This window comes from Furipterus horrens, unplaced genomic scaffold (genome assembly GCF_987537825.1).
Source record: "Furipterus horrens unplaced genomic scaffold, mFurHor1.1.pri manual_scaffold_2, whole genome shotgun sequence".
NCBI classification, from domain to species: Eukaryota; Metazoa; Chordata; class Mammalia; order Chiroptera; family Furipteridae; genus Furipterus; species Furipterus horrens.
Genome location: NW_028327172.1, coordinates 150116236 through 150141239, shown reverse-complemented (window position 1 = coordinate 150141239; position 25004 = coordinate 150116236). Strand labels below are relative to the sequence as shown.

The 25004-nt window shown below is 34.1% G+C and overlaps 1 protein-coding gene across 6 annotated transcripts in view; it reads left to right on the top strand.

The window, feature by feature from the left end:
- ARHGAP21 (Rho GTPase activating protein 21) overlaps positions 1–25004 on the top strand; it is a 140232-nt gene that overhangs the window by 78248 nt on the left and 36980 nt on the right. For 4 of the 6 annotated variants that reach the window (XM_090266621.1, XM_090266620.1, XM_090266625.1 and 1 more), the window contains 4 exons: positions 13193–13285; positions 14498–14576; positions 17188–17242; positions 24298–24327. In XM_090266621.1, the coding sequence (XP_090122747.1) occupies positions 13193–13285; positions 14498–14576; positions 17188–17242; positions 24298–24327 (257 nt within the window). The remainder of the gene's footprint in view (positions 1–13192; positions 13286–14497; positions 14577–17187; positions 17243–24297; positions 24328–25004) is intronic. The other 2 variants (XM_090266624.1, XM_090266623.1) reach the window with 1 other exon arrangement.

The window sequence follows — 25004 nt, the reverse complement described above, 5'->3', positions numbered from 1 at the left end:
TTCTTTCCTGCAAAGTTTCTTTTGAGAAATCAGCTGATGGTCTTATGGGAACCCATTAATAGATAACTCTCTTCCTTGCTGCTTTTAAGATTCTCTCTTTATCTTTAACTTTTAGCATTTTAATTATGATGTGTCTTGGTGTGGTTCTCTTTGGGTGTAGCTTGTTTGGGACTCTCTGTGCTTCCTAGGCTTATATGTCTATTTCCTTCACCAAATTAGGGAGGTTTTCATTCATTATTTTTTCAAATAAGTTTTCAATTTCTTGCTCTTCCTCTTCTCCTTCTGGCACCCCTATGATTCGGATGTTGGCACGTTTGAAGTTGTCCCAGAGGTTCCTAAACCTCTCCTCATTTTTTCAATTCTTATTTCCTCATTCTGTACCGGTTGACTGTTTATTTCTTCCTTATGTTCCAAATTGTTGATTTGATCCCTGGTTTCCTTCCCTTCACCATTGGTTTTGTGTGGATTTTCCTTTGTTTCATTTAGTATAACCTTCATTTCTTCTTTATGTGTTTGCTGTATGCAATTATGTCTGTCAAATCTGTGAACATTATTATCACCAGTGTTTTGAACTCTGTGTCTGTTAGGTTGGCTATCTCCTTATCTGTTAGGTTGACTATCTCCTCATCACTTAGTTCACCTGCTGCAGCCTTGATCTGCTCTCTCTTTTGGGCCATACTTCTCTGTCTCCTCAACTTGACAACCTCCTGTATTTTCCTCTGTGTCTTAGGTAGAGCTGTCACTCCTGTCTAAATGAGGATTATTCTTTATGTCTTTGTTTGTTGGACTTTATGCAGTTCTGTTTTCTGGTAGTTCTGGTGGTTTTTGTTTTGAGATAGTTGTATTTCTTCTTATGGTTGTTGAGGAAGGTGAAGCGTGTCTGCCTACGCCTCTATCTTGGCCAGAATCTCTTAAGCATTTCTTTATACTAGCTCAGTTCTTTAGTACATTGATACTTCATTAGATGATTGGCTACTTATGAATTTGTCTTATTAAAATGATTTTAAATAATCTTATGGACATAGTTACAATGAAATCAACAAGTTACTTGTAGTGTGTTATTGTGGACAATGTTTCCTAATGTAAATGCTTATATACATACACATGTACATTCATACACACATATATACACATACTCATACATATATACACACAAAGATAATAAGTGATTCTGTATGTTGCTAGTAACAAGTTAACTTCATTATACTTATTTTGTTCCTCTCCATTGTATAGGTGGGTTCTAAGGTCTTCTGATTAAGGTTAAAACACTGGAGAGCCTCAGATATGAAAGACAGTGATGGCAAGGGTATATGTAAATTTTGAAACTGTAATATGTACTCTTTGAAAAGACTGAAAGAACTTGGAACTTTGTTTGAAAAAGAGATGATTGTGGGGAAAAGTGATAGTTGTTTTCACATGTATGAAAAGATACTTTATACAAGATGAAGTAGATTGTTTGATATTTTGCAATTAGTGAAAGATGCAGATAACCTCTTTTCCTAATTCTCTGCTGGAAAATTCCTACTTATACTTTGGAGACAGTTCATCTGAGTAATTGTTCATGCCATGCAGTGAACAGTAGAGACTTTCTGCCTCCTAAAATACCTCTTCTTGGGAGGAGGGGCAGCAGCACCAATCTGATAATGGGAAAATGAAAAATAAGGGAGCGATCATATCTCTTGTCCAAAATTGGTTGTTAGAATATGCAAAGCACAGTTTTCCTACATACCCAGCCACTTTATTATGTTTATGAAGAAAATTGTTTTTATGTAGTACTTCAAGAACAAAGATCATTAAGGATGGACACTGTCTTTTATGGTTGAATTTTCAGTGCCTAGTAAGTCCTTGGTACACAGTAGGAGCTCAAATATTTCTTGAGTGAGTGTACTGAGTAAAGGGAGGTGCTGCCACCTTGACTTGGCACCACTCCAAAATGCCTGTTCCTGGAGCTGCAAAAGTCAGCATGTTAGTATCTGTTCCTCTGCTGTCCAGGAAAAACTTATACCTCTTCCACTTTTCTCCTTTTCTTTCACTTTTCTCTCACCAGTCACCTTCTAACACAAAGTGCCAGTGACACTTTTTAAACTTAGAAATCTTATTCACATATTCTGGACTTCAGTAGGACTTTGAGCATCATTTTTGTAAAATACATTGGTAAAGTGGTCAGGTTAAATGGAAGGCAAAAAATAATTTTCTAACTTCACTTTGAAAGTCACAGGAAACCATATTTACAGGAATTTTAAGTGAAGGCTGTTTGATTGGATTAAAAGTAGGCACTATCAGAAATCCATTTTTTTATAGAAAATTTTAAGACTTTGAAAGACACACTGAGTAAAGTTACTTTGTCAGAGTGAGGAGATAAATGTGATTAAAAAAAATCTCTTTAAGGATTTTAAACCTTTAAGAAATAGGAAATCTAGGATTTCAGAAAACTATGTGGAAGTCCTGCACAGATAGGGCTAGAAAGATGAAAATTTCAAGGAAAGCAGATGGTGGGAGTGTTAATGTTCTAGACTGTCTTCTGGAAATAGCTTCTCTGTAGGAAATGTTCAGAGGTGACCCTGTGATTAGGTGATTGTGAGTTGTCTTTTCCTAATTGCTCCGTATCTTAAGACCTTGAACACACACCACCTAGCCGGATAGGCCCATTTTTTTTCCTGATTACTCTCTGACTGATCTACATTTGAAGTATGTGATTCATATTTCCAGGTAATAAAAAGTTAATTTTAATATAATATAATAGCCATGGTCCCTGCTTCCAATGTTTAACTGGTAACTGTTTACCTTTGGTGTAAAACCAGAATAGATATATTTGGCTATGAATGTGAAATATATTAAGTCTAGAAATATACTTCCGGTTGTTTATTCATTCACTTAGCAAACATTTGTTGAGTCACTGCTATGAACCATTAACTAATCTCTAAGAAGGGAGCAATGTGGCTTCTCACCTCACTTCCTTCAGATAGTTGTTCAAACATCACATGTTAGAGAGAACTTCCCTGATCATTTCATAAAAACAGTATTACAGCTCTTCCTTTCACTCTCCCTTCCTTCTCACTCTGGTTATTATTCTCTGTAACACTTATTGCCGTCTCTTACCCTAATTTCGTGTTGAACATTTGCCTGTCTCAGTTGGAATGTACAGCAGGAAGTTTATTTGGTTCATTACTTTTTCCTTAAAACTCAGAACAGTTCTTGGCATGTATACTTTATGAATCTATATGCAGGCTCTGGTTCTAAGAAGCTCCTACTCTAGTGAAGGATGAAAGTATAAAATACTTATGTAGGTGGAAAAATAGAGGTATGTATTGTACAATTGTTGCAGGATCACAGCATAGGGAATTGTCTAACCACGAGGAAAGGTTTTCAGGTGAGATGTCCTTTCTGCTGTTGAATTTAAGCAGGAAGAAGGAAAAGCAGTATTCCAGAACAGACCTCAGAGACATTATAATTGATATTTACCCAGATTTGGAGGTAGGACTTGGAGATAGATTGTATGTCTCCAGTTAAGGATGACTTGTGGATTGCGCTGAGCTTTTCTGGCATGAATGAGTGGATAGATGGAGGTACCATTAACTGAGTGATGCTGGAGGGGAAACACCCGCCTCCTCCCATAGAGAAATGAGTTTAGTTTGGGATAAGTTGCATTTCTGATGCCTGTAGAATGTTTAGTATTCACTTCAAAACTTGGATATGAAAGCTTATAGGGACTGAAAATAGATATGGAAGTCATCATTATATATGTTATAATTAAGTCCTAGGCATAAATGAAGCCATAAAGAGGTCATGAAGACATACAGGATAAAGATAAGACCGTAGGGCAGGCAACATCTAAGAGATGATCAGGAAGAAGAATCAGAAAGGAAATCTGAGAGGAAGTTTTGGAAGGTATGAGGACAACCAGGAGGAGTTGGTGACTTGCTCATTAAGAAGTGATAATTTCAGGAGCAAGTGCATAACTTGTCATTTGTTGTAGAAAATTAATTAGGTTGGAGACCAAAAAGATAATTTTGGACCAGACCTGACAAGTAGCAATTTGGTGAAGTAACTGAGAAGAAGAGTTCAGTGCAGTGGACAGAAGGGGTGATGAAACCAAGTATTAGTAGTTGGGAACCTAAGTTAGAGCAGTGAACCTCAGTGAGGATGGTGGTGGAGTGGGTGGCTAGGTCGGCAATTTTGCTGTATCACCATGTCAGGGGACATTTGTCAGTACCTGAGGAACTCAGAATTAGAAGGGAAGAAAATGCAGATAACTGAATATAGACTGTTCTTGCAAGAAGTATGAAACTGAAGGGATGGAGAAGGACCTATGATAACTATGTAGAAGGATAGGGAGAAGTTTTGCTCTTTTAAGTTTTGGAAAGTTGTATGTCTATGAGATATGGAGAGAAGAAGAGAGGTTGACTGAGGTTTTACACATGAGAAGAGGTGTTTTAGGGGAGCAAGGTCCTGAAGAGGCTGGTAAACAAATTATCACCTGAGACGTTGAAGTAAGGATAGGCAAAAAAATTTTTAAATAAGTATACAGCAATTGAGATACAGTTAGGTAAGACACAAGGTTATCCAAATAGTGTGAGGGAATCAGAATGGAATAGCAAGTTCCAGGAGGCAACCTTGAAGGAATTGCAATACAAGTCAGCGCCCTGGTTGGTGTGGCGTAGCTGGTTGAATCATTGTTCTGTAGCTGAAGGGTTGCAGGTTCGATTCCCGATCAGGTTACATACCTAGGTTGCGGGTTTGGTCCCAGGTTTAGGTGCGTGTGATGCTTCTCTCTCACTTCAGTGTTTCTTTTCTTCTCTTCCTCCCCCTCTCTCTAAAAGCAGTGAAAAAATGCCAGTGGGTGAGGGTTAAAAAATAAAAATACAAGCAAGAGATTTCAGTGATCAGTGTCAAGAACTTAGCTAAACTGGGAAACTATAAATCAGTGGGTTATGCAGTTTTATTCAGCAGGAATAGAACAAGAACAAGAGCTGGCAGCACATGGTTAGAATTCTCCACAGTTGGAGATTGGCAAATTGAATGCTTTTAAAGGTCAAGGGGGAGAGGAAGTTGAGGTTGCTGGTGAATTTTGTTGAAATATTGATGCATGGATAGTCTTAGTAAGAACGGAAGTGATTTCTGGAGGGAGACTGATAGTGCTGGAAAATAGAGAGTACCAAAGGGAATGGAAGATCTTCATAGAGTTGGGGAGCAAGTTTAACAGGTGAAGTGGTGGGCCCATGGCAAGGTCAGAGAGGTGGAAAGATAGCTGCTGGTGGTTAGCGCACTGTAACAGAGTTTTCTGGGTTTGCAGAGAGATTAAAGTCTAGCACAAAGGAAATAACACGGCTGTGAATCTAGGTGTGATACATAGTTTGTGAAATTCCTGAAACTTCAGAGAGAAAATCTTCAAATCTCCAGAAGACAGATCCCAGGCCTCTTTTTTTGTTCATTGGAGGATAATTGGCATCTGGCACATGGTCAGAGCTCAGTAAATATTTGTTAAATGAATAACACCCTTCCAGAGTCTTGTGTTGTACAGAAAATTTCGATTCATGTCTGACATCTAGTGGTATTATACTCAAATTACAATTAAGTGGCAGCATTTTCCTTCTCTTTGAAGGAAATTGAACAGATCGGTTGTAGAACAGTGACTTTGTTCCTGAAACCAATCTCCAAGTTGGTCTGGGGCAGTTTTACTGCTAGCATATTCCAGGGCTGTAATTTGAACCAGCCAGCAGTAGGTATTTATTGAGTGTCTACTATATGCCAAGCACTGTTATATGTGTTGGAGATTTTCATGGAGGGTACAATTTCCTGCAGGTATGAACTCGCTGAATTTGAGTACATAGCCTGACCATTCCATTGGGAATCTAACTTATGGTACTGTTTGATTTTGCATGAGAAACCTTTCTAAATGTGTTCCATAGCTGTTGGTGCTATAATCTCTATGTCATGGCTTACTACTTTTCCTTGATGTTAAGTCAGCATTTAGGAAGCTGACTTACATTACCCACCCTGAGCAGAATACTACATACTCTGGAGAACCATGGGAGGATTTTGTCATCTTTCCTTTTTGAAAAAGTAAAGTTCTTATTTGTTAGTGGTGCATACTGAATGTTTAAAGTATTTCTGAATAAAGAGACATGATATCTGGGAATTTGCTTTAAATATTTTTAGGAAAATACAGAGGAATATGTAAAGAGGAATGTAAATTGAAACAAACTGACAGATTCTTCATAATTATTTAAGTTGTGTTATTGTGTTATGAGGGTTTATTCTGCTGTTTTCTCTACTTTTGTGTACTATTGGGCATTTTCCACAAAAAATTAAATGGGTATGGGATAAAACAAAGTTTATCGTGATTAAGTTAGAACACAGTCTGCTTTTAAACAGATTTTCTTATTACATTTTGTCCTATTTGGTATTACTTGAAAATCAGATTGAGTAGAGAAATGGTATGTTATTGCTTATAATAGATATAAAGTGATTGAGATCTGACAGGTGACATGGTACTGACAGTGTCCAGAGATTATTGGAATTTTGGGTTTGAAGTTCATGATAATTGGTAGAGCTGCATGCAGATTGGAGACTTGGGAGATATAAAGTACCATACTAGCCATTGCCTTGAAATTGAGAGCCTCTTAAGTGGAAATTTGGGGAATGCCTAGATTTAACAAGCTGGCATATACAAGGTCTGTCCAGAAAAGGTCCAGCTGTTGTTAACATAATGAGAAAGGTTTGCATGACATCGATGTAACCTGGCAGCCAAGGAGGAATGCTCATGCATAAACGGTGACGACTTCACTGTACTAGTCAGTGGGGACAGTAGACACTGTTGAGTGAGCGTGTGTACTATGTGGCCATTGTATTCAAAATGACTGAGCAAGTAGAGCAATGAATCTGCATCCAGTTTTGCATTAAGCTTGAACATTCTTCCATGGAAACTACTTTGAAAGGGAGGCATCATTGTCCTACGTACAGTATTTCTTGTATTTTCAATAAATGTCTCTATTTTTCATATTACATGGCTGGATACCTTTTTTCTTTCTTAATCTGTCTGCCGTCTACCAAAGGAAAAAAGTACCTAATATATGACACTATATTAAATTGGATTCTGCTTAATTATCATATAGGATATATTTGTCATGTGATACATAGGGATTGTTTTATGTTAGGCAATGTGTTGCTGTTAACTCTTAAGATAATTTTGTGTGATGAGCAAACCCAACTCCTGGAATAAAAATCAGAAGCCTGTTTTCAACAATAAAAAATAATAGTTATGAAATATTTCAGGCAAACAGAAAATATAGGGGGAAATGTAAGTTCTAATGCTTGCTATCTATCTTTGTTAACTTAACATTTAAGCATTTCTCCCCCAAGCCTCTTACACACATCTTCCCTACCTACCCCTAGACATAAGTGACTGTAAGTATATATTTTATACTTTCCTCTATTCTTTTCCCCCAGATGTAATTGCAAGCTTGAATTTGGAGTTTATTACTCCTCAATTTTTTGCCTTAGTGGATGCTTAATTCCTAACTTTTGTTCAGTAAATTCTTTTACATTCCCCCTTTTTCCTGTGGCAATCTACTATTCATCATAGAGAAGTAAAGACCATTTTTCGTCATTCAGACTCAACTTTGCTATTATTTTAATCTCCATTGCAGTTTCAATTATTTTGGTCTGAAAATAGTATTAATTTCAATAAGCTATTTAATTGATTTTCTTTAAATAATTAATGCCTGGAGCTCTAATGTTCTGTTATGTGATGTGCCTCTTCAGCATTCCACCTCTGTGGAGGGTGTACTTTTTCCAAGGCTAATTTATAACTTTCACACTGAAGCACAATTTAATTTCAACTGTCTTCTCTTGTATAGAGAGAGTTGTTTCTTCTACAGCAAAGAAATTAATAAATAGAACACTTTAAAAAATTACTTCATAATAAAAGCAGAGAAAACTTAGTTCCATTAAAATTTTTAATAGCATGTTTGAAAACTGAGAGAGAAGAGAAAAAAAAGCTTAATTTTAGTGATAGCCATTATTTTCTATTGCTTTATTTTTGGTTGAAATAGGGTATTTCTTTGTGTAAAGGATATATTTTTTCAATCTGTTAAGGAATATATTTCTCTTGTTCCAGAACTCGAGGATCCCTGGCCTAGGCTTTATCTGTTTTGCTGTGCATCTTCATTACAGGACATTTTTTGCAATTGGCATAGCTCAAATTTTGTTATTTCTTAAAATAGTCTGTTTGCTTTCACCTGTTTGCTTTACATGCTTAATATTTTAATTTTGAAATAACTAAAATGTTGCACGTGATTTTGACTTTAGCACTCTTCAGAGAAGAGGGCCATTAGTGATTTAAATCATCTTTCTAACTGACAAAGCCCAAGGCCTAGAAATGAAGCACTCTGGTTTTGGACCACAGTCTATTTGGAGATGGTTGTGTCCTTCCTGTCAGCTACTGGAAATATTTTAGTACAGGCTTTCTTACTTTTCCACCTTCTTTTCTTTAGTGTCCTTTTTCTTTGGTCTGTATTCCTAGACTTGTCCATAATGTGACAGCAAAGGTTGTATACTCCTTTGGCTAGTGTTTATCAAGCACCTGCAGTGTGATGAGCATTCTGACCTTGACCATCCTGATTTATATGCAAACCTTCTGAACGTTTATCATCAGACTAGCATAGTAATAAGTGATATTTACTAAATATCTGCTTGTATTAGACATTATGTAAGTATTTTAATAGGTTATCTATTTTAAAAGGGCAACCTTGCTGGGAAGGAGTAAATAAATCATTTGTCTAAAATCACTTGGAGATAGGGTTGCCAGAAAATATACAGGAGGCCCTATTAAATTTGAGTTTCTGATAGACAACTAATAATTTTTAATACAAGCATGTGCCAGATATTACAGAATCTGAAAATCCTACTTGGAAAATAAATGGTAGAACTTAGATTTTTAAACCATGTAATCTTGCCATAGGGTCCACGCTCTGACCTACTGCATTATACGGGATATGGAGAATAAAAATCACATCCACCTAGATCTTAATCCAGTGTTTGGATGGCAGTTACTCAAGTCATTTTTTAATCCAACTGATTATACTTATAATAATATAAAAGTGATGCTTTCTGATTTCAAAGTCTAATATTCAGCTTCAGGTAAATTCACGTATACTTTTTGTCTTCTTGTTTAAGTCTTTACTAATTTCATATTAAATAGCATAAAATAAAACTTTTTCTGTACTTGGTAATTTTAGCCATTCTTGTTCATGTAAGATCATTGTATTTTTACTTCATTTCTCAAATATAGAAAGATTTAGTTACATGTGGGTGTGAAAAGGAAACATTTTCCTTTTCTTTTGATAAGGTCAAGGAAATGACACATGAATAAGGTATTTAACATGTCCTATGTGTTTTCAAAAAATTGAGAAATTATAAAATACAGATGTAGAACTGAAAGAGGCTTTTGCTAAGAATTGCCAGGAAAGCCATCGGACTCTGCCAAATGATCATCCAGGGAAGTGAGGAATCATTTTTCTTGGGGAATTGGCCAGATTCGGGAACCAGTGTTTAGTTTTGCATATCTAGAAGTTGACTTACAAAAAATACAAACAAGAGATTGAATAACACATACTATAAATTTGATACCATTGATTTCCAGTTCTAGCAGAATTGAAGACAGCACATGTTAAAAAGACTGTTCAAATTAAGGAACCAAGTGTTTAACTCAAGACTTGGAGTCAAAGAATATAGAAATTGAAGAGAAGTATATTTCTTAGTGAACCGTCTGTAATTAAGAGATATCTATGGGAAATTTTTCTCTTGTCCAGAGGAATTGGATAATACCTTGGTCGTAATAGAAAGTAGAATTTTGGAGAAAGTCCAAAAAGGAAACCCCAGAAACAAGAATCAAAAGTGTAACTCTCAGCAGATATAATAGGACTTGCTAATAGAATTGGCCTCTTTTTTAGTATACTCTGTATATTTTGTAAGTCTACTCATATGTTTTCAGGCATAGCATATTGAGAGATTTGTCAATGGCAAAGTGTCATTTTTTTACACAAGCAGTCATTGCAAAATCAATATTTCCTTTATGGAAATTAGAACCAAATTATTTTGGACTACATACAAATTATTCTGTATAAGTGAAATTTTCTATCAGAAAAAAAGGCACTGCATTGCTACTCAGCCAACTTTTTCTTATTTTGTAGAATTCATTAATGGTCATTGACATTTTGTATTTTTAAATCTAAGTCTGGTATTATCACTTTTGGGACATAGCAGACTAGCAGACATTAATAAGAAAAATGTTTCTTCTCTTTTATTATATAAATCTTTTCATGAAAGCAGTGACTTCATCAACAAAACTTATTAAACTGTCAGGTTTCTAGTCAAGAGGAAATAGATGGTTTTCCTTATGCCAGCTGTTGTAAATATTGAGTTGGCCAAGGAGGGACCTAGCCTGACTACCAGTTTGATTGAAATTAAGTATTTGTATTCTTTCAAATTAATTGTTAATTGTACTGTCTATTTGCATTTAGTAAAGCTTGAGAATGAGTAAGTAGTTCAGTTCCTTCTGAAGTTGCATGGAGCACCATATTTGGAGTCCAACCTGGGTTCAAATGCCTGCTTCATCTCTTGCAAGTACAAGGAGTCAGTCTCTGTTTTTTCTTCAATGCGTTGGTGATATTAGGGTCCTAATGCCCATTTTGAAGACTTGTTGTGAGAATTAAACTAGATAATACATTTTTTAATTAATTGAATACTTACTTATTGAATGCCTGCTCTGTATCAGGTATTGTTATAGGTGTCATGGGTATCAGGGAACATGACAAAATCCCAGCTCTTCATTTTAGTGGGAGAGATATACAACCAACATGTAAGCAAGTAAAAATGTAATTTTAGGTAGTGAGTGATAACTTCTATGAAGGAAAACAAAGCCTGGTACATACAGAAAAATTCCCCCAGCTTTTAACAAAAAATAATTTTCAAAGTACAGCAAACAAAAGTTGTCCATTTTGATTCAACAATTAACATGTTGTATGTTTGCGTTATCCATGTGTGCATCTGGGTGTGTGGGTATCTTGGTTTATTCCCCCTCGCCCCAAACCATTTGAAAATGAAGTTGCAATATAATTAGTTCCTAAGTATTTTTAAGAATTAGGATATTCTTCTGTGTAGTAGGGATTTAACTAACATTTGTTGTATTTTTACTTCTAACTCTCATGGAGGAAGCAATCATGGCTGTCCGTCATAGCTGTCATAGCTAATCAGAAATGATAAAGAATTCATAATATTTTCATGTTATCTGAACACAGAGAAAAGACTGTTTGAAGGATTTTTTGGGAAGATACCTGGTGTATAATAAATGCAGATTTGTAGTATTTAAAATTGGTTGAGATATTTTGCAAGGATGCTTTTATAACCATTCAAAATTTTAATTCTTAAGAATATAGGCACTATGCAAGGAAGAGTAGAAATATATTTTTACTGTGAAATTACTCAAGTTACTTGCTATACTGAGTACTTTTACATGTTATCTCATTTGGTCTTTGTAGAAACCCTTGAAGAGTATAAAAACAGAATAATTATCTATATTATAGAAAAAAAACGTTATGATTTAAGTAAAAAAGTTAATTGCATCCAGTCTATCAAGTTGTCTGACAAAGCAAGGATTTGAATTTATAGACATACTGGTTTCTAAAACAAGCAATTTTCACTAACCCTGTTGCTTTTTTAGTAGTTGAGTTGGCTGTTTGCTAATTAGGAGGACTTCTTTCAGTATAAATAGCTAAATATGTAAGGGTAGCCACAGATCAATATTCCTTTACAGGGAAACTTCTTTTGAGCCACCTTTGTGATACACCATGATAAAAATTCAGTTTTATATGGTAGTCATTATAAAGTCTTTGTATTTGACACGCAGTCATTTCCTGCCCAACATTGCTGTTGAATGAGTATTACTATATTACTTCATGCATGTTATCTGTTACATTCTTCTTTAAGGTCAGGCTGTGATTCTCAGATGAGTGTGCATCACAACCTCAGAGTTTCTGATTCAGTAGATCTGGGTGAGGTCCACAGATTTGCATTTCTAACTCATTCCTCAGTGATGCTAATGCTGCTGCTCTGGGAGCCACTCTTTGAGAACTATTGTCTACCTTTTTGTTTTCCCACAGTACTTATCATGGTGCTTGTCATTTGGCTTAAATGGCCTCTTATTTGTGAATCTTTCCCTGGATTCTATTTTACCAAAACTGTTGTTCTAAAGAATGAGTGTGTATGGTTCATCTGGAAAACTAGATGACACAGCAAATTTCTGATTGGGCCGCAAAACATTGGTTTTTAACAAGCACCTTAGATGTTACTGCATATGGTTCATGGACAGTGATCTGTGAAATAATTGGCTTACAGGGTGATCATGTGCTCCTCATTATCAGGACTGTATGTTATAGGGCCATTCTTTGTATGTCTCTCTCCTACCAGAATCCCTAATGGGGAAGTACTATGTCTTGTTCATTATTATAACTTAAAGCTTAGCACAATGCAGTGTCAAAAAGTGGTAGAATACTGCCTGTGTAATCCAACTATGTGACCTTGGAGAATTTTATTTAATCTCACTGATCCTCAGTTTCATTTAAAAAAAAAATTATTTACTTGTTTGTTTGTTTATTTATTTATTTATTTTTAGAGAGAGAGGTAAGGAGAAAGAGAGGGAGAGAAACATCAGTGTGTGGTTGACTCTCACTCGCGCCCCCAATTGAGCACCTGACGTGCAACCTAGTCATGTGCCCTGACTGGGAATTGAACCAGCGACCCTTGGCTCGCAGGCTGATGCTCAGTCCACTGAGCCACAGCAGCCAGGGCTCTCAGTTTCCTTTTTTAATGCGATGGTGATAGGAATACTTGCTATGGAAATTAGTTCTTAGCTATGTACAGTAAGTACTTCATGTAGTAATTTACATATAGAATGTACACAGTAAATGGGAACTATTACTATTGTAGTAGCTGTTGTCTTATGGAGGAAGCAAAATAAAATTTTGAATTAATGAAAACTCCTAAATTAGGATTTTAGTATCCAAATTCAGGGAATGTATTTAATACTTCATTCAGAATGCTTGTTTCAAGTAGGTATCATTTTATGTTTTGATATTTAATAAAATATTATCAAGTAAAACCATGCATTGGGCTTTTTTCTTTTCTCCCACAGGAAAACAAAGAAACCGCTTGGAACCCATGGACACCATATTCGTTAAACAGGTTAAAGAAGGAGGACCTGCTTTTGAAGCTGGATTATGCAAAGGTACTGATCTTCTTTAAACAACACCTTTTAATATCTCTTTTGCTTCATTTTTTCTTTTTCCATATTTTTCCTTAGCTATCCTTTTATATGTTTCTTTATCTTCTTCACATCTATTATTACTGTTTTTGAGATCCTAGTTATTTATGTTTCTTGGTACCTAAATGGATGGGTTTGAACAGAAATAACTTAATATAAATTATAAATTGTAGGCAATTTTGGTTATCACTTAGATAATGGACTCTTGGAGGCCCTTTTAAAGAACTTCTTTTGCACACATTTCGTTTTGACAAAGGGTTACAAAATAGAAAAATGATGAAGATATTATTGATATAATTGAAATAATCTTTGATCTCCAAGTTCTGAAAGTACCTGCTCTGAGTTAATTAATTTGCTCCACAAAAAGTAGCTTAAATCTCTAATGCAGTGCAAGCCTAGCCTCATCTGTAGGTATCAGTGGTTATAGTCTGATAGCTGTTTGTTCTAAAATATTTCTTAGAATGTGTCACCTATCTCATTCTAAGCATCACGTGATTGAGAAAGTGAAATAGAGATACTGTGATAAGCATATACAAAGGACATTTTTTATCCCTTTATTCCTCTTTCACCTGTCCTTTCTCTCCCAATCTTTTCCTTTCTACTCCCCTGAGTTTTTTCTGAGTAATCCAAATTCCCATTTCTCCATTAAAATGAACAAGTTAATATGTATAAACATTAAAACCATATGTAGATCCATATTTAAGTTTGTAATAGAGCACCAATCAATAAACTAAACAGATTGGGAGAACACTACAAGGAAATCAGCTGGATTAGAAATAGATCACACTGAGGTACTGAAACAATCAGTGTGTAAGTCTATTGAATAATGTTTCTCTATCACAGATGACAAGCTAAGCAGGAAAACTACAACTCAGAAAATAGCTCGCAGGCTGATGCTAGGGGCATAAATAGTACAGTAGAGCTGTGGTCACTTGGTGATTATACCTTTTGAGGTGGCCAGATTCATCAATGACTAGAACTCCTATTTAAAACATGGCTATATTTCATAAGAAGCTGGATATATTAAAATTTAGATTCATTTTGTAAAAGATACTTTAAAAAACAGTGAGCAAGGATTCATTAAAAAATCTCAAGATATTTCAAAAGTATTCACAAGTGACTTTCTTTAAGAATTCCTCATGTGATGTTTTTGGTTTGTTTTACTCTTCTTTGAAGGTGATCGAATTATAAAAGTCAATGGAGAAAGTGTTATTGGAAAGACCTATTCCCAAGTAATTGCTTTAATTCAGAACAGGTAAGCTTCTTGAAGTATGATTAATTTTGGCCAAAGATGGGTTTTCTAAACTAGTAAAGCTAGTAGATTTAATACAGCATTGCACTTCTCTCAGGAATTGGTGCAATGTGGAGAAGTGGACCTTTTCTTGAAGTGGATCACACACTTGGGAGTCGTCAGGGAGAAACTGCAAGGATAGCTTAGTTGATAGCTTTGCTTCACAAGATTTATCAAATTTGTGATTAAAATTCTTTAGAGTTTAAGAGGCACACATTTTAGATTTTCTTTAATTTCCCACTTTTATTTGAAGTGACAAGTGTTCATTTGTTTATAATAAATATATAAATAAATGTATTCATAAATGATTTTAAAACCTCTTACTAAGGTGTTATCTTTGAATAACTTATTGTATAAAATTTATTCATGTGTTTTTACCAAGACAACAAGATACTCTCTTAAAATTCATTTGTCTGCCTGCATTGTGCAGAATGATAAGAGTTCCGCATTTTAAGGTAAATAAATATTTGTCGTGTGACTATCTATGGGACTTCAAAGATAATTTAGTCCTACTCTATTTCTCTCTACCAGACACCCAGAAAGATTTTTTTTTTTAACTGCAAATAAAGAAATTGAAAGCCAAAAAGTTTACCATATTGAATTTCTGTCAAGAGTAGGCATAAATCTGGGATCCAATTTCTAGATAATTACTATTGTAGGAGGTTCTTTCCAGATCCAAATGTAGTAACTTTTGGATTATATACAATATTGCCTTATATTAGCCATACCTACCTGTCTAATTAAATTGAAAATTTTTTTTATGAAGATATTTATCAAGCTCCTCTAATCATGTCTAAAGCAGCTCATGCTAAATCAATTATTTACACAAATGCCCTAGTGCAGTGTCATTTTTACAGTTAGATAATGTGATCATGATTTATCGATCTCAGAGTATTCTTAATGTTTTAATATATAATGACATTCTTAGAGAAAACAAATCTTAAATCTGTCCTCTAATGTTGAATTCTAGGTGTTCCTTACAGTGATACTAATTGATTTTAAAGTATTGAGGAGACTTGGGGACAGGTGAAGCATTTAAAGTCTCTCCAGAGGCAGTGGGGAGATCCACCCAAAATTTCTTTTCTTTAAAATAATTTAGATCATAATAAATATAACAGTATATTTTGTCAGCCTATAATTTGAGGACTTTTAATGTAATTGTTAACATTTCTTCTTTAAAAATAGTATTTTCTAAGTGATCATAATTAAGTCTTTTGTTCTCCTCAAAACCCGTATTAATTTTTTTGTTACTGGTGCAGTTTATCTTTCAGAGTAATAACACTTTGAAATGATAGTCTTAATTTTCAAGCAAGAAAGGAATTTGAAAAAATAGAGAAATACTATGTTTTTATGATCTTATTTTCTTTAGAAAAAACACCTGTTCCTTTTGTCTGCAGTTGGTAGCAAATGGATAATGCAGCACAAAGCCATTGAGATTCTGCAGTGTATTATTGTAAAAATGTATTCTTGCAGAAGAATTTATTTAAACATCAGTACGGATTTTCTACCAACTCTAAATATTGACGTACATGTATCTACATATTTTAGTAGTTACATTTATTTGAACCTGTGGTCTTATTGGTTTTCTATTCTCTTAGCATTTATGAAGCCCCCAATAAGGATTCAGATTTATCAAAAAGAGACACCGATAAATTAATAAATTTTTTTTTTTTGTCGTTCGATTATTTTTTTTTAGTCTCTTGATTGTATTAGGAAAAATTCAATCCTGATATCAGGTAAGATATTGAAGCATTGATGGAGACAGCACCACTATCCTTGCCTTACCTAAATTCAGTTCCAGGTCATAGGATTCAGTATAATTTACCCCTTTGAACTTTTTCAAATGTAGAGAAACTTTTATTTTGAAGGGGAAATTTATAGTACCAAAATGAAATGAGATTTTGAGTGTGCTTGTAAAGGTTCTAAAATTAAATTATAGATTAGAAAGCAAATACAGTAGTTGAAATGCTGTATAGATTTTTAAAATAAGTTGTGATGGTGAACTCTGATTTCCTTCACCTCTGAGGCCAAAAAGGGAATATTTCAGAATGAGAATACATAATTAATATTGCCTAAAATGTTAAAATTGCAGGCTCTTTGGTTATTTTTATGTTAATGTACTTTTAATATAATAAATAGTGAGAATATGTCCTAAAAAAGGGTGATTTGGTCTGTTACTTGAAGTAAAATAATAAATTATGTACTTAAGAATTTTGATCCAAGATTATTTAACGTAAGTAATATACTTGGTTTCTAAATTAAATTGTTTCTAAATAATAAAGAAATCTTGAGTGACATGAATAGCTCAAACATATGGCAGGGTGCTCTCTTTTATATTTCATACATAATTAGCATATATATGTGTGTGTATATATATATGTATATATATATATATATATATATATATATATCTTCATTTTAATGGTTTACATTTGAAAAGTGAAAATTTGAAAAAACCAGAACTTAAACTCTGAAGCAATTTAAGAAGTATTTCTGAATTAACTATTTTTCCTTTTATGACTTTTTTACACATTCCACCTTCCCTAAAATAGTATTATCATATACTTAATTTCAGTGATACAACATTGGAACTTAGTGTTATGCCGAAAGATGAAGACATTATCCAAGTGGTAAGTTTTATTTATTCAAATATGAGTTGTTTTTTACTCATGAGTGTTAATTAAAAAAATTTTTAAGAGAAGGTAGATTGAATTTTTTAAAATTATAGAAATAAACCCCAAATGTCTGGTTCTGTTAACAGAATCTGAAATTCTCCACATTTTACAAAAGGGGGAAAAAAGACTAGTGTCAGTATTTTGCAATTAAGTGACATGAAAATGTTTTACTGATTCCATAGTGAACTCTTATTACTGTTGTCATTTGGAATGAGACCCCTAGAGTTTATCCCAGTTGCTTTCTAGGTTGTCATTTGACTGAAAGCCAAACTTCAGGGTACAAATGCATATCTGAAGGAATTAGAATCTTTTTTTCCTAATATGAGGAATTTCATGAAAACCATTTCTTAATTTTCCTATAAGGATTTTGTTTGTAAATTTATTTGGCAAGTAATTTTGTTTAACAGAATCAGCTTATCCCATTAGTAATATTCACAATAAATGGAATCTACAACTTAAGGAAAACATATTAATATATTAGAGAAGAAATGAAACTATATTATTAAAAACTTTAGCATTTAGTTTGAAGTATTTTTCTCATTTTTTAAGAAGGATTTTATCTATTTATTTATTTATTTTAGAGAGAGAGGGGCAGGGAGGGAGAAAAAGAGGGAGAGATATATAGACATAAGAGAGAAGCATCCATCCCCAACCAGTGACCAAACCCACAACCCAGGCATGTGCTCTGATCAGGAATCAAGCCAGTGGCTTTCACTCTGCGGAACAATGCCCAACCAACTGAGCAACACCAGTTAGGGCCGAATTATTTTTTTCTTTTTTAGGAAGAAAATAAATAAAATGGAGTATTTACCTCCTTTATTAAACTTAAATATTTCTAAGAGTAAAAAGATGATAAAATATATAAATTCATTTAAGAAACTAATACTTTTCTTCATTTAACTTTGCAGTTCTGTAGAATAAAACAGCATGAATAAAAGTGTTTAATTCGTACACTAAAAGCTAACAACTGGATCTAGGACCACTAAAGTTTTTTGTTTTGTTTTTTTAATTCTTTTTTATGAATTTTTTTTTCTTATTGAAGTAAAATAAGGAACTTAGCAATCTCTGGTGGAAATGGAAATGGTTAAGTAATGTTTTTCATTTGTAAGGCATTAGTTTGAACGTAACTCAACAAAAATCCTAAATAACCTTCTGTAAACTTTTATTTTTACAAAAAATGTCACTAAGTTGATCCTAATGATTCAACTTACTTTCTGACATTTAAATATAATTAACTGACATCCATGAAGCTCAACCATGTGTTTTCAAGGCATATTGATTGTATTCAAGAATGGCTTCTTACTGATAACAGATTACCCTTCTTAAATACACAGTTCTGTTGGGTTTGAGGGCCTCAGCAAGGAAGGTGCAACTATCCAAGATAATTTTCCTAGGCATATAGAGCTACTAGTAGAGTTTTTACCTTGATAATGCAGCGGAATGGCAGAGTAGCATACATAACGCTTGCAGTCAATGGAAGTTACCAGGTTAGAAATAAATAGGCGACTTCCCTTCAACAAAGGACTAGGACATGTTAGATAGTAGGGAAGGCTTTACCTTGCATCTTCCTTGTAATCTTGATGACTCAAAGACAGAATACACTTCCAAAACAGAACTGATTTCTCATCTTCAGTAGACATGTTCCTTGCCAAAGTGAAGGCACTGGTTGGACATGGTTTTGAACAGTGCACATTTCACAGAATAGCTGGTGTTGTACTAAATGCCTAGGGAAGGAAGTAGATGCGAATTACTGTCAGAGCCTGCTATGGGGTTGATGGAGAGCATCAGTGGAAGGAATAATTTTCTAATGATGTGATCAGTAGAAAATTAGGTTAATTAGTCTGTCTTGTTATATTCCATTTACGATAAATACATTATAAAATAAAGGTAAAATGAAAGTGTTGCAAACAAAGGGAAAAATTGGTTCACTAGAGTGACATGAGTATACAGATCTTCTGGTTCACCAGAAAGGGTTATGGTATACTGTAACAGAATTTATTTTTAAAACATGCCATTTGAATTTTAGGACAAAAGCTCATACCTATAACCATAAAAGAAAATCTCACTTTAAAACCTGGCTTTATTCACATTTGGATGTACTGTAATTCATTAGGAGATTAAAGGAGTATATATAATTAATGGACACAATGTATTGTTTCATATAGAACATTAAGATACAGCAATTTCTTTTCTGTATAAATGTTTTTAGCTGGAATATCTGCAAGTGTCATTTTTTTAAAGCTATTATAAAACAGAAATAGAACCTGGGACTTAAAAAACTGCATGTACAAATAGTTCTAACAGATTCTAGAGCTAAAACGTTCTGTAAGGCGCCTTCAGAAGTATTTATGTTGGTCTTAAATCTGGTACCCAAAATACATGCTTTTAAAGAATATTTGTCCCTGTGAGATTGAAAATTCATTATAAATAAAAAATAAACATGAACATTTTTACAGCCGCTGTAAAAATTATTTATCTGAGGGAAGAAAGCCTATCATAATTTGTGTGTGTTTGCTTGGGCAACAGCAGGTTGGGTGGCCGTGCAGTTGTGTTTCTGAAGTGATATTGGGTTGGCCGAAAAGTCCGTATGGTTTTCTCCATAAAATAAAAGACATGCTTTTTCATTTTCACCAATAACTTTATTGATTTGGATATTTTAAATATGTTGGCTGTCTTTCGTGCAGTGTAATGCTGATTGTCTCTGTTTGATCACTGTCAACCTTAAGAGGTCTACCCAACCGTGGAGTATTGTCCAGGAAGAAATCTCTAGTATGAAACTTTGCAAACCACTTTTGACATGTTTGATCAGTCACAGCACAAATTTTTTTTTTGCACTTCAGCTTCGTTTTCACCTTTTTTGAAATAATAAAGCATAATATGCTGAAAATGTTGCTTATTTTCTTCCATCTTCAATATTAAAATAGCTACATAAAAATTCCAATTTGGATACTTTTTTAGAAGGTGCACATGGTGCTCTAGAGCTATCTTATGGAAAAAAACAAATGAACTTTTTGGGCAATCCAATATATAGACCACATTGTTCTAGAGGTGCTCAGCTGATCTCTGAGAGGTGACAAATAAAATATAATTTGGCTTAAAACTTGACTTATACAAGGACAAGTATATTTTAATAAATTTCATAATTTACAGATGACAGTGATAGAACATTCAAGTACATGAAGTAAAATTAAGAATAAATCATTATGTGATTAACTAGTGCTGGTCGTAGTACTCAAGTACTTGGCAACCTCATTTTATTTTTTCTTTCATTTTTTTTATTGTTGTTCTATTACAGTTGTCCTATTTTCCCCCCATTGCTCTCCCCTGCCATGCCCACCTCCCCTTTTCTCACAGTCAGTCCCCACCTTGTCCATGCCCATGGCAACCTCATTTTTTAAACCAACATATATTTTCTAGATTAATGATAGGAATAGTATTACTATTAACATTTCATGTTATTTACTTCTGACAGTATTTTATACTGCTATTTTAGATTGTGATATCTTAGGTTTATATTTGTAAGGTATTACAAAATAAAAGGCATTTTCTGTTTCATTTTCAAAAAAATAAAATGGTTTTGTTAACTTCTCAAATGTCTGTGTGTGGATGAAATAGCCACCGCCTATCAAATCACCTAAACAGTGATGCTGGTGATTAAAGTACTTTCTTGAATAGTCTGATGATAGGAGAGTTCAGTCTGGGCATTCTTTTCAGTGGATGCCTCAAGATATTTTGTGAAGCATTTGGCTCAGTGGGCTCAAAATTAAATTTTAAGTTGATCAGTTCTGATAGCTGTGGAGGTGCTTGGGTGTGTCTAATGTTTGACCACGGTGTTTTAGCCTACTTGGTGTTGGTCTGGGTTAAATACAGCAAGATGAAGCACCATTTCTAGTAACAGGGCAGAAAGTGATGGCACTCGGATTTGAACCGTGGCTTGTCATAAACTGAAGCCTGATCTCTAAACTTGGATACAAATAAGGTGTTACGGTGGCTTACCACAGTCACACTGCTAGTTAGTTCAGAGCTGTTATTTTCACCCATATCTCTGTGCTTTGAGAGTCCAGTCTCTCTTTGCCACTGCATGAAGATGTGCTACAAACTGAAAGATGTAATTTAACCCAAGTTTTTCTTTAGATTTATTTAGAACTATCTGTGGTGCTTGGCAGGTACTGGAAATACCAGGGGAACACTTTGTAAAGTATATGATTGTCTAACCACTATGGTGTATACCTGAAACTAATACAAAGTAACAGTGAGTGTAAACTAACTGAAAAAAAATTACTTCCAAAATAATCATTTAATATGTTTTATTATCAGTAGAATATTCTATTTAAAATAAGATATCCATTTGTCAAGTGTGGATCAAGGTGGTCCTACCTAGAGTAAGAGAAATAAGAGCAGGGATTCTGAAGGGATTCATTCACATTTGGCAAGTTTGTAGCAGTTACTTTGTTCTTTTTTTAAAATCTATTTTTACATAATATAAGAATAGTACATGCTTGTTAGAAAAGTTTCAAGTAATTTAGAAAGGTATAAAGTATCCACACTATCCCCTTCTCCCACTCCCTGCTGTGGCATGATTGGCATGTATTTTTCTGAACAGACAGACGTGTAGTTATTTTTGCTTTTATCATAGTTAATAGCATTAAATTGATGTCAGTCTGTTAAAGTGAAAATGTAAAATTTTATTCTTACCAGCTTATGTATTCTGCAGGGTTTTTATTTGTTTTGTTGTTTGTTTTTACCATTTACTAGATAGTATAAGTATCATTGGGGTAGTAATAGTGATTTTGATGCAACTCTCCTAAAACTGAGTTGAAAGATTATTTTAGGATTATTTAGTTACTGTTAGGCACTGTACATTATTATAATAAAGTTTCAGATTGTTAATATTAAATGATACATTTTTATTTATTAAAATATTGATATGTCAGACCATGTGTCTCAATGAAAGATTTGGTAGTTTTTGACCAAGCACTCAAGGGAAAGTGTTCACAGTCACTGCTGAGCAAGTAGAGTTTTCAGTTCTCTTCCCAGAATATAAAACCTTATCAGTGTGTTCCATGTTCACCTAAAAGAGCTGCATATTGTAATTCATTCCAGATGATCCCAGTGTTTGCCCAAGCCCTGATGAATACTCTCCTCCTTGAAGGAGTCTAAAGCATGCCTTCGTACATTGTTTATTTTCGAGTGGAACATTGAAAGGCATCATGAGAGAAGAAGATTCCTTAAAATGCATATTGTCTATTCCTAATTTAGTTTCCTAAATTTGTGTGAAGGCAATTTATGTCTGTACCATACCTCTCACAATAGCCATAGAAGCTCCAGAATTATTCCCAAGTATGTCCATGACCTACTTGGAACAAATGCTAATCATTAGATAGTGGCCTTAGTGCACCGCTAATTTTCCCAGGGATGATAATTGAATGATATTGGTTCTCCAACATTATGAAAATGAGGAATAGATAGACAGATGGGTAGATAGACAGATAGATAGATAGAAGGACAAACGGATAGATAGATAGGTAGATAGGTATAGATAAATAAGCTTTTTTATTGTTCATGAACTGAGAATATGTGAGGAAGTTCAGTAATGCTCTTGAATAAATTAATATTTTATTAATTGCAACTATATCTGCTTACATTAGACAGTAGTCTGTATGTGTAAGACATTCTGTTTATTCAGGCTGCTGTTAATTCATGGTGCAGGTGGATGTATTTAAGGACCCCTGGCTGTAATTTTATCTGATAATGAGAACCCATGAATATAGAGTATTTAAGGTTATATAGGAATCTAACTGATGTCTGAAGTATGTCAAATCATTTTTCAAATATTTGATAGTTCCACTCATACATTTTTAATTAAAAGAGTATTTCTCCCAAATTTGAATAAAGGAGGTATCTTTAAATTATTAGTTCTAGAACAGCATTTTCTAGCAGAAATTCTAATCGTGTTAAAACCCCTAGAAAAAATGGGTTCTGTTACCAAATAAATTTGTAATTTCTCTTTTGAGTTTTACAATGTATAATAATGTAGTAGAGGCCTTGAGAAGTCAAGAAACTTAACAACCAACCTTCTCCTATATGATTGACCACAGAGAACACTGTCCACCAACCCTCTTTCAGGTGATACCTAATAAAATTGCACAAACACGCTGTGGGAAATACTTTATCAGAGAATTTACTCATCCAATCAGTTGTCCTTTCATGGAAAGGTATTGGTACGAATATAATCAGCATTTAAAAGATAGGTTTGTTATGTCAGTGCACCTATACAAAATGTGTATTTTGATTGACTGTATTCATGCATTAAAAATATCATGGCATGCATATTTTCTTCTATCTACTTTTAATTTCTCACTGCAATCAAGTTTATGTTTTAGAATATTCAGTATAAAAGGATTACTCTGGCAGTAATATTTTTTGTCTGTTCTGTAGTTATTTTCATAATAAAGCAGTGTTGAAAGATCTTAGTTTTTGAGTGAAATCTAATAAAAGTCATACTTTTTTTCCCACATCATACTGTAAAGACAGCTGCAGTCAGCTGACTGCTTGTGGTTATGCTCTGATTTACAGGGGAAGGAGGAGGTCCTACTATTTTAAATGCATAATAGAGCATTCGTTTCGTCATCTGGAAGCAGAGATGGAAGCAGCTCAGGGGAAATGAGAGACATCAATGTTGCTCTTGTGGAAGGGAAGCTTTGTAGCACACTGTCAGACAGCAGTGCGTATCAAAGAAAATAGCTGTTAGGCATGCATGTCACCAGATGTATTTTGTTTTCAAGAATGGTAGAAAAACCAAATACGAACCAGAAAAAAGCCTGAGAAAAAGATGCTTAGAAGGATACTGAAGTTATTCTTTATGCTTCACTGCCCTTTACCTCTCTTGGTACCTTCCGGAGAAATCAGTATAGATGTATTTTTAGCTTGCTGTTTCCAACATCAATATGACATGATTCTGTCTTTCTATCAGTAAGCAGCTTCTACTATGTTTTCCTATTTTCTGCTAGCTACAATTTACAAAGGATGTCACTGCTCTGGTAAGAAATGCACAGAAGCCATTTCCGTGCTTTTTAAGTCATGTTTGGTAGAGATTTATAATAAGCCAATTGATTAAACTGTTAAGTTTGATTAGAGAAATCTCTCCATAGTGTTAATCTTACTAACTTGCAGAATGTGTTTGTTTGTGGTATATGGTTTTCTTCATTATTTATTGTTTTTTTCTTTTCTTCTTTTTTTTTTTTGGTATCCTGTGCATAACTGGTGTTAAAACATGATATTTATCTGCATCTGTGTATTTTTAAGTGTCTCACCCTTCGTTTTCCTTAGTACTTTGCTGTGATGCTATGTTTGTGGCTGTGCTTGATATTTGCCAGCTAATGCAAAGACGGGATATGATGGTCTGGAATTCAGCCTGTTTTGATTAGGGGTGGCTATGTAATATGACACCACACCTAACTGTCTCAGGCGCTGAACTGCCCTGGGTTGCATTGATTAGCTCTGTTTTGTAGACTCTGTGCTTAATTTAAGTTTTCCTTAAATTTTAAAAATATTGCTAGACAGTTTCGCAAATAGTTGATAAAAATTTAATTTGAGCTGCATGCTTGCCTGTTAGTAATAGAGAAACATCTCCTCATAACAAGTAAGAGACCAAATAAATTTGTACACTATAATTTTGCATTAGCTTAAAATAAAAAATAAGAATTATATATAGAAA